Genomic DNA, 11,263 nt, shown 5'->3' with positions numbered 1-11,263 from the left:
AAGGAGTTCGTGCTTATAGCTATATATATTACTTAAACCTCGATAAAGAAGGTGTAGTATTATTAATAAGGCTTATTATGACCGCTCGTGTTGCGCTATTTAATGGAAAGATTTGCTGGTTTTGTTTTATTTAAAATTTTTGTTTCAAAGAAATGCCTACGTTATTTAGTGAACGGATTTTTTGGGCTTGATTGCTGGTGTTGCATTATCAATAGATGAATTTCTGGGGTTGACTGCTGGTGTTGCATTATTAATAGATGAATTTCTGCTGTTTACCCCCGGCGTTGCATTATTAATAGATGAATTTCTGGGGGTTGACTGCTGGTGTTGCATTATTAATAGATGAATTTCTGGGGGTTGACTGCTGGTGTTGCATTATTAATAGATGAATTTCTGGGGGTTGTTGTTGTTGTTGTTGTTGTAATTGCCCATCCTGGTAGTGGCGACTAGGGAGGGGGGTGATAGGTCAGTTTTTCCGGGCACTTTAATGCCACTGGTAGTTCTACGACCATCACTGGCTCGCTGACCCGCCAGAACCATTTTATTGCATTACACAACACCCTGGACAAGCCAGGTACTCATTTATCAACCAGAGTTGGATGAATGGCTGAGTTGACCATGAGCTGAGCTTCCCGGAAGAACTTGTCCTCAGTGGGACTCGAACCCGGGAGCTGGGTGCGAGAGACAGAGTCTCTCACCACTGCACCACTACAGCTTCTGGTGCACTACAGCAATTTCTGGGGGTTGACTGCTGGTGTTGCATTGTTAATAGATGAATTTTGGGGGTTTACCGCCGGTGTCGCATTGTTAATAGATGAATTTCTGGGGTTTACCGCTGGTGTTGCATTTTTAAATGGACGGTTTGCTGGTATGTTATGCGCTTCATGTTGCTTGCTCTCTCGCGCTCTCCTATGTTGGAAATTCTCCAACAGTTCAAATAACGACTTATTTATGATCAGCTTTATTGTTATTGAATGATTTCTTCTAGAAATACGCCCATGAATTTATCGCTGTTGCGCTGTTATGTCAGGACGTTTAATGTACGTATGTATTGTAGTTCATTAAAGTTCAGTCCCTGCAGTGCCGTTTTATTTCACGAGTCGGCCCCATCGCAATAATAAATACAATAACACTCAATCGCTTATTTTTGAACTGTATTTGTATGTTGGAAGATCTTCGAGCGGCTGTCGTGGGAGGGGCACTTGAGTGGTGACTAGAATGAGTGTTCGTTTCTTATAGGAAATATGACTGAATACCTTGTATATTTTGTCTGATCTTGAACCTTCGTCTATGGAGACATTATTCGCTGTCGCCGTTAAGGCTGTTGGGTTCCAAGTAAAGAAATATACCGTTAGTGGACGGGTTGATGACGTGTCACTGTGATATTTAACGACTCTCCCAGGGTGCTAAGTTGGATCAATAGCCAAGTTTGAGCTACCATAATTTGGAACTGGAGCAGAAGCGCCTAAGTTCATATTAATCTCAAATTTGAAAACAGTTCCTTTAAAGAAAGTTCAATGCCTGTTACTCTCCTTTAGTTGTTTTAAATTCCCTGAGAATCGCAAGCTACATTCCAATTTGCGACTAATTCGCAAAAGCTTGCCGGACGCGCCACGCAATCATTTGCTCCAGGTCAATCCATGACTTTTTCCAACACCCTACGACCGTCTGATGAAACAGAATTACAACAAAACTTATAAGCTTTCAACGCGTTTAGGAACGTCCCATGACGATCCTTCTATCTGACTTGAGCAGCCCCCCATTTATTACTGCAGTTTGCAACGACTAATGACTTCAAAATTTCAAAATAAAGTGGATCTACCTGTAATATTTTGTATATACTTCACCATTTTGAAGAAAATGAAGTACAAGTGAAGAATAGAAATGTATCAGGAACTTCTCATCTCCTTTGCCCGACACCACCAGCACCTTTCCGGACTCCTTAAGAAAAAGGGGACGATACCCCGGTATTTTTCAATTTCTTAATTTATTGACGTACCCCATCGAAACTTCACTCCATTTCGCATAGAAAATTTTTCTATGGATAACTTAAACTATTGATTTGATATTGTAAACTCCATAACGTATTTTTTATTGCTTCTGGTAGAAATAAATGTAGGTAAATATTACTTTTTAATCGATTGACAATAATCGCACGTTATCTTTCATTTAGATTTATTAAATAGAACCAAAATTTTCCCGATGATCATCAAGCCCAACACATGATATTATGTACTTATATTTCAAATTTGAATAAAATCCGTTCATAATTGAAGGAGTTATGAGTGCCACAGTTGAAAATGAAGTTAGGTTTTCCGTATTAACAAAAAAGTTATTGATGTAAAAATCTGAAAAAATTCCCCCCGCAAAATACTGATATTATCTACTTATCTTTCAAATTTGAATAAAATCCGTTCATAATTGAAGTAGTTATGAGTGCCACAGTTGAAATGAAGTTAGGTTTTGCATTCGAGTTCGCAGGCCAGTTCGCACGCGAGTTCGCTGAAGTGTCGAATCGGTTACAGCATGTCAGTATCTATGAACACTACATGGGCGAGGCCTTCGCCCTTACACATCAATTATTTATATAAAACTCTTTGGTCACTGAAACATTGGAAAACGCTTGAAGCTAAAATAAAAAAAAAACAAAATGGGATAAAACAGGAACAGAGATTTTTATGAAGCTTCAAATTGAAGGTTAGAGCTCCTGTCCACGCTTCTCTTGAACATGTAACATGGGCGTCCATTGAGACGCCATACGCTTTCATTCCATAAGTAGCAATGGAGGAAAATCATACAATAACGCCCTCTTTAGTGTTGAATTGCATTCACATTCATTATTTTAATTAATTGAACATTAATTCCTTTCTCGACTTGAATATTAAATATATACCTATTCAGTACTGAAACACAGAGTTATGGTTACAGTGTAATCTCTAAACAATTGTAATGCACAAGTGATTTCCTTATCGAGAAATGAGGATTCTTAAGCAACAAGTTTTTTGGTACACGAAATACAATATTCAAGAACATATTTTTCGTATTTGCCTGCGTAGCTATTTAACGCTTAATTCGACTCCTCAACGATTGCTTCTCTCACACCTTGCAGCTAAATGTAAAATTCGCGAATGTTGAACAACAATAGGTACGGCAAATGACATTGAATGTTGAATATATTACAAGGAGGGCTTCAAGTTCCTACTATTTAAATGGTTAAGGTTGAAATATTAATTTTCAAAGCTTGGACCCGCCAGAAGTTATTAAAGTCGACCCGAACGCCCCAAGCTACGCACCTGCTGATCTTTGGTCTTGCATATCACGCTCTCCTGTACACTTATAGTAAGTACAATATCATTGTTACATTTATTATGAATAACGCGGTTAAGTGGCTTAAAACTTTCTGAACGCCACAGGAACGCTGGGTTGATGGCTGGCACGCGACAGGTGTGCCACGTGGCTGAGTTGATGGCTGGCACGCGACAGGTGTGCCACGTGGCTGAGTTGATGGCTGGCACGCGACAGGTGTGCCACGTGGCTGAGTTGATGGCTGGCACGCGACATGTGTGCCACGTGGCTGAGTTGATGGCTGACACGCGACAGGTGTGCCACGTGGCAGAGTTGATGGCTGACACGCGACAGGTGTGCCACGTGGCTGAGTTGGTGGCACGCGACAGGTGTGCCACGTGGCTGAGTTGATGGCTGATACACGACAGGTTTGCCACGTGGCTGGGTTTGTGGCTGACAGCATGGCAGGAGTGAATTGTGTGGCAGCAGCATACGTTTTTACTTTACAATGTCCCTGAATGTTTTGAATCATTTCTCCACCATATGCTATTAATCATTTCTCCACCAGCAATCAGCGCAGTTGGGATGCCGAAACCCGCTCCTCAAGGATCAGTGGTCCCTGCTCAGATAGATTAATTTTCAAAACCATTCACCGTTGATTATATATGCGCATCATTTATAAGTTTTAAGGAGCATTGAACATTTTTCCATTAAAAAGGTTAGCTGTAGCCAAGTATCTTACAATAGTGAGTTCAAAGAAGCCATCTTGGTTAAAATTTGTTATTTAACCATGTTTTACCGAAATTAAACGATTCACACCAGAATCTTCCGAATGAATATTTCGTGTCTCTATGTTGTTGGATCAAACATAATTATTTTTTCCTCAATATCTTTAATTTTATTAATTAAAGATATGATGCTCCCACAAACTGGGGGACCAACTCACCCTGAAGCTTTGATGCTCCCACAAACTGGGGGACCAACTCACCCTGAAGCTTTGATGCTCCCACAAACTGGGGGACTAACTCACCCTGAAGCTTTGATGCTCCCACAAACTGGGGGACCAACTCACCCTGAAGCTTTGATGCTCCCACAAACTGGGGGACTAACTCACCCTGAAGCTTTGATGCTCCCACAAACTGGGGGACCAACTCACCCTGAAGCTTTGATGCTCCCACAAACTGGGGGACCAACTCACCCTGAAGCTTTGATGCTCCCACAAACTGGGGGACTAACTCACCCTGAAGCTTTGATGCTCCCACAAACTGGGGGACTAACTCACCCTGAAGCTTTGATGCTGCCACAAACTGGGGGACCAACTCACCCTGAAGCTTTGATGCTGCCACAAACTGGGGGACCAACTCACCCTGAAGCTTTGATGCAACCACAAACTGGGGGACTAACTCACCCTGAAGCTTTGATGCAACCACTAACTGAGGGACTAACTCACCCTGAAGCTTTGATGCACTCACTAACTGGGGGACTAACTCACCCTGAAGTGTCAGGGGAAGCGCTCTCTCCCCTTGAAGTCTCCCTGGACTGAGATGTGGAAGACGGACTGGCATAGCTTGAGGAGGTGTTAGGATAACCGATGCCGAAACTGGGATATCCTGATGCGGCGTTAGAATATCCTGCGTTAGAATTTCCTGGTGTTGAGTTGGAATATCCTAGTACACCGCTAGAAAAACTAGACACTGGGCTGGAATATGCCAAAGCGGCGTCGGAATGCCCTTGTGGCGCCGTGGCGAGGGATGCCACAGAGGGGTTCGGTGCGTCAGCAGAGCGGCATAAGAATACCACATCTGTGGGGATGGTGGAGTGGGCTGGGGCTTCCCGTGTGTGAGGGGAATGTTGTGGGGAAGATTTGCTGTACTTATGAGGAGGAGAGGAAGTGGAGCGGTCAGGTGAAGGGGAATTAAAGGTTCGGTCTTGCGAAGAAATGTTAGAGGATTGCGGGCGGTCGTTGTTAAGCAGGGGAGAGGCGGGAGGGTGTAAGGATGTCATGTTGTACAGAGCGTGCGGTGATACGGACGATAGACCTGTTCAAAAACAAAAAGATTGTTCGAAAATTAGTCGAAACACGTAAAGTTAACTAATATAATCTAAAGTTACTTACGTAACCCGATCAGCCCAGTGCCCTAAATTTCATGGCATGACCAAGTGCGTTGAACACAGGTGACATTATTTCACCACTCATTTAAAAAGCTAATTAAGTTATAGTTCATTTAAGAGTGATAGGAAAAGTCGTGTTTGCTTTATCGCTCACCTAAAGAGTTATGCATAAACGAAGGAGTTATTTTAGCGACATCAGAAGCAGGTTGATGATAGTCAGCCATGGTGGTGATGAGTCCACCCATCAGGCCCCCCACGGCGGCGAGCTGCGACAGCGCCGCGGCGGACGACGGGAACGGCGGCCCTCCGCCCCCCACCGACGCGTACATCGAACGCGGTAAACTGAGCAATAAGATATATGATAAGATAATAAGATATAATGTGATAATAACATGTTAGAAGATATCAGATTTAAAATAGATAATATGAATAAAATAAAACGGTATTATTAATATTGCATAAAACAGGGTTATTCTAAATGATGGACCCAATTTAATAAATTCGCATTTATTTAGTATAACTTCAAAATGAATAATTCGTCACCAATGGAAAGAGGAAGATTCAAAGGTTTCTTTTTGTAGATATTCATAAATATTCGATATGTTCCCCGTGTACTGTAGCTGGTAGAGGTGGGGCGTAAACAGAGTTGCTGGTAGAGGCGGGACGTAAACAGAGTTGCTGGTAGAGGCGGGGCGTAAACAGAGTTGCTGGTAGAGGCGGGACGTAAACAGAGTTGCTGGTAGAGGCGGGACGTAAACAGAGTTGCTGGTAGAGGCGGGACGTAAACAGAGTTGCTGGTAGAGGCGGGACGTAAAAGCTTCCTTGACGTAACCCCATAAGAAATAGTCACATGAGATCAAGTGATCTCGGTGGCCAGAAGTGTAGGGCCTGATCTTCCATTCTTATACGTCCTATCCAACGCTCAAACATCTAAACACTACAGTTTAGGTGTTTGCCGTGCAGCACAAATGGGGACACATTGAATATATTTGTACATGTAAAAAATTTTTTGATCTTTTGCTTTCCATATGCGCATAAAATATCCAATTTGAATGTTTACTCGAACAAATAAAAATTTATAAATTTTAGTCCATCATTTAGAACAACCCTGTATATTAGCATCAATGCGTATAAGACTTATTTTAACTTTGGTTATTTTATCGTCTGTGCATGAACACGCAGACAACCTAAGAATATGCATCAGAAAATCTTGTTCTCTGTGTAAATATGTTCCTTTATTGTTCTGGACGTTGCAGACCCAGGCACGCTTCGGTCACCATGCAGTTCTCAACAGGTCACAAATTCGGCTTACGAAAGCGAGGTGTTCAGTCCAAAATTGTACGAATTATTATCCTACTTCCTTCTTGCCTAACCCTTTGTCTATTGAAGGTAACGTTAGTAAGCCGGTCTTAGGTACGAATTGCATTAACTAAGGTTAATTAATTTAACCTCGGATAGTGGGATAAGAGAAACTTGAGGAATATAACCTGCGGTCACTGGAGCCTCCATCAAAGAAGATGGACAGAGACTTTCTCGGGAGCCTGACCATCACTATAGACATGGACAATATATGGACACGGAGTATTTCTGGACCCTGACCATCTCTGGACCCTGACCATCTCTGGACCCTGAGCATCTCTGGACCCTGAGCATCTCTGGACCCTGATCATCTCTGGACCCTGACCATCTCTGGACCCAGAGTCCCATAAATGCCACGTGGAGCTGAAACTAAGAACATAAATCGGACATCAAACGCGTCAGAGTTTTGTTGTTCAAACGAGCGCATCAACGAGACCTCTTAATGTGGCCGCTCGAAGCGTATGTTTGAATAAAGCGTACGTCTTCACGCACAGAGCGTATATACGAATAAAGCGTACGTCTTCACGCACAGAGCGTATATACGAATAAAGCGTACGTCTTCACGCACAAAGCGTATATCTGAATAAAGCGTACGTCTTCACGCACAAAGCGTATACACGAATAAAGCGAACGTCTTCACGCACAAAGCGTATACACGAATAAAGCTTACGTCTTCACGCATAGAGCGTATATACGAATAAAGCGTACGTCTTCGCGCACAAAGCGTATACACGAATAAAGCTTACGTCTTCACGCATAGAGCGTATATACGAATAAAGCGTACGTCTTCACGCACAAAGCGTATATATACGTATAAAGCGTACGTCTTCACGTACAAAGCGCTGTGCTTTATAAAACGTTTATACAAATAAGGCGGACGTATGCACGTGCAAAACGGACGCATGCATCCACGCACAAAGTGAACGTGTTCATACATAAGAGGATGCGGATGATCAACTTCTTACAGTCTCAACTCACTGTGTATATTTTACTGGCAATGCATTGTACCGGATACTCACGTTGTACATTGTACTCACGTTGTACATTGTACTCACGTTGTCATTGTACTCACGTTGTACATTGTACTCACGTTGTACATTGTACTCACGTTGTACATTGTACTCACGTTGTACGTTGCACTCACGTTGTACATTGTACTCACGTTGTACGTTGCACTCACGTTGTACATTGTACTCACGTTGTACATTGTACTCACGTTGTACATTGTACTCACGTTGTACATTGTACTCACGTTGTACATTGTACTCACGTTGTTCATTGTACTCACATTGTACTCAGATTTCACATTGTACTCACATGGCTCATTAATCACAACTTGAGTACGTGAAATACAGTAACTCGTGTGATGTGCTCACATGGCGCGTACTGCGCTCACTGAGCGTGTAATATCGCCATGACTTTATGCTCACGTTGCGAGCAGAGCGCTCACTGCTTCCTGCTCCCTGCGTTGCGCTCACTGTATAGCACTCCTGCGTTGCGCTCACATTTTGGCGCTCATTTTTCTGCGCTCACTTTTTTGTGCTCACTTTGTAGCGCTCACTGTGCTGCGATCACTATGCTGTGCTCACGGCGCTGTGCACCAATTTCCTTGTGCTCACTACTTTCTGCTCACTTCGTTGCGCTGAATGTGTTGTGCTCACGCTGAGCAGTGATCAGGCTAGCCGTAAGCCGTTCAAGTTATTTTAAATTATTTAGAAATAAAGCCGTACATTAATGGAGTAGAATTGTTTCGAATAAAGCCGTACATTAATGGAGTAGAATTGTTTCGAAATAAAGCCGTCCATTAATAGAGTAGAATTGTTTTTAAATAAAGCCGTACATTAATGGAGTAGAATTGTTTCGAATAAAGCTGTACATTAATGGAGTAGAATTGTTTTGAAATAAAGCCGTACATTAATGGAGTAGAATTGTTTTAAAATAAAGCCGTACATTAATGGAGTAGAATTGTTTCGAATAAAGCTGTACATTAATGGAGTAGAATTGTTTTAAAATAAAGCCGTACATTAATGGAGTAGAATTGTTTTGAATAAAGCCGTAAATTAATGGAGTAATATGTATGAATCTAATGTATGCTAGTACATTGGAGGAAATATGTGTAAAGCTAATGCATGCTAATGTATGGAAGTAATATGTGTATTCAGCTAATACATGCTAATGTATGGATGTAATATGCATGAAGCCAGTGCATGCTAAAGTATGAAGCTAATGCATGCTAATGTATGGATGTAATGAATGCTTATACATAGAGGTAATATGCATGAAGCTAATGCATGCTAATGTATGGAGGCAATGAATGCTTATACATAGAGGTAATATGTATGAAGCTAATGCATGCTAATGTATGGAGGCAATGTATGCTAATGTATGGATGTAATATGTACGAAACTAATGCATGCTAATGTATGGAGACAATGTATGCTAATGTATGGATGTAATATGTATGCAGCTAATGCAAGCTAATGTATGGATGTAATGAATGCTTATACATAGAGGTAATATGTATGAAGCCAGTGCATGGTAATGTATGGATGTAGTATGTATGCAGCTAATGCATGCTAATGTATGGATGTAATGAATGCTTATACATAGAGGTAATATGTATGAAGCCAGTGCATGCTAATGTATGGATGTAATATGTATGCAGCTAATGCATGCTAATGTATGGATGTAATGAATGCTTATACATAGAGGTAATATGCATGAAGCCAGTGCATGCTAAAGTATGAAGCTAATGCATGCTAATGTATGGAGGTAATGAATGCTTATACATAAGGTAATATGTATGAAGGCAATATACAGAGCAGCTGCACGTCAGGCCCGTGATTTTATCATCGATCGCCGCGGTCATTGACGGAAAAAAGACAATGAGTGGCGGCCGTGAATGACGGCGCCGGAAGTGACGATGACACCTGCTCTGCTGATCGCTGTGTGCTTGTGTAGTGTGGGGTGTGGGTGTTGTGTGTGTGTGAATGTGTTGTGTAGTGTGTGTTGTGGGGTGTTGTGTGTGTTGTGTGTGTTGTGGGTGTTGTGGGTGCTGTGTGTTGTGGGTGTGGGTGTTGTGGGTGTGAATGTATGGGTGTTGTGTGTGTTGTGGGTGTTGTGGGTGCTGTGTGTGGGTGTGTTTTGTTTGCTGTGGGTGTGAAGGTATGGGTGTTGTGTGTGTGAATGTGTTGTGTAGTGTGTGGTGTGTGTGTGGGTGTTGTGGGTGTGTGGGTGTGAATGTGTGGGTGTTGTGTGTGTGAATGTGTTGTGGGTGGGTGGGGGTGTAGAAGAGTGTGGTGTGTGTGGGAGAGCGGGGGTGTGCGTGTGTGTGGTTGGGGGTGAATGATGTGTGTCTGAATGTGTGGGGATGTGTGGGAGTGTAGGGGTGTGTGGTGAGTGTGTGGGAGTGTGGGGTGTGTGTGGGATTTGTGTTTGTGAGGTGTTGGAGTGTGTGTCTTATGTCAACGGTGTGTGTTACAGTGAGTATTTTGTCTAATTGTTTAACGTGTGTGAGAGTGTTGGGTGTTCTGCGTATGATGTGTGAGTGTGGGGAAGGAGGAGTGTTGGATTATATTGTGTATGATATGTGTTTGTGGAAGTGTTCCATGTGCTGTGTTGTGTTATTGCAAGATGCATCTTTCCTGGAGTCTTAGACGAGTAGTATTTAGGTAATGCATGTATTCAGTAAACATCGAGGGCTTGCATATGTAGTACTGACGTGTAGGAGTTGTGAATGATATATTTTTACTGACGAATGTTTGGTGTTGCTGATAATACGCCTGGTGTGTATGATGGTATGATCCTCTGGATAATTCATACATAATACAAAATACTAGTTTTCATTTTCACTTCGTGTCCTATAAACACAACCCAGGTTCTGTCCGCCGTTTGTATTGCAGTGTCCGCCGTTTGTGTTGCAGTGTCCGCCGGTTGTGTTGCAGTGACCGCTGGTTGTGTTGCAGTGTCCACCGGTTGTGTTGCAGTGTCCGCCGGTTGTGTTGCAGAGTCCACCGGCTGTGTTGCAGTGTCCGCCGGTTGTGTTGCAGTGTCCGCCGGTTGTGTTGCAGTGTCCGCCGTTTGTGTTGCAGTGTCCGCCGTTTGTGTTGCAGTGTGCGCCGGTTGTGTTGCAGTGTCCGCCGGTTGTGTTGGCGGGCTCGCCGCTTGCCGGTTGACTGCGTCGCACAATCAATGCGCCGCCGCTGCTTCCGCAACGTTCGTCGGAAGTTATTAAGACAACGAACGTGATTTGCAGGGCAGGAGATTCGGACAGGATACGGGATTTACAGAGGGTATGTGATTTGCAGAGGGTATGTGATTTGCAGAGGGTATGTGATTTGCAGAGGGTACGTGATTTGCAGAGGGTATGTGATTTGCAGAGGGTATGTGATTTGCAGAGGGTATGTGATTTGCAGAGGGTACGTGATTTGCAGAGGGTACGTGATTTGCAGAGGGTACGTGATTTGCAGAGGGTACGTGATTTGCAGAGGGTACGTGATTTGCAGAG

The 11,263-nt window shown here is 42.9% G+C and overlaps 1 protein-coding gene across 1 annotated transcript in view; it reads right to left on the bottom strand.

The window, feature by feature from the left end:
- Positions 1–2,916: 2,916 nt before the first annotated feature.
- The window catches only part of LOC108679719, a 25,027-nt gene continuing 16,680 nt past the window's right edge, over positions 2,917–11,263 (bottom strand). The window contains exons 4-6 of the mRNA XM_018168426.2: positions 5,552–5,739; positions 4,778–5,324; positions 2,917–3,904 (exon numbers count right to left, since the gene is read on the bottom strand). Of these exons, the coding sequence (XP_018023915.2) occupies positions 3,895–3,904; positions 4,778–5,324; positions 5,552–5,739 (745 nt within the window). The 3' untranslated portion in view covers positions 2,917–3,894. The remainder of the gene's footprint in view (positions 3,905–4,777; positions 5,325–5,551; positions 5,740–11,263) is intronic.

This window comes from Hyalella azteca, unplaced genomic scaffold, assembly GCF_000764305.2.
Source record: "Hyalella azteca isolate HAZT.00-mixed unplaced genomic scaffold, Hazt_2.0.2 contig16689, whole genome shotgun sequence".
NCBI lineage: Eukaryota > Metazoa > Arthropoda > Malacostraca > Amphipoda > Hyalellidae > Hyalella > Hyalella azteca.
The sequence above is the reverse complement of the archived record's forward strand: the minus strand, read 5'-3'. Positions and strand labels throughout refer to the sequence as shown.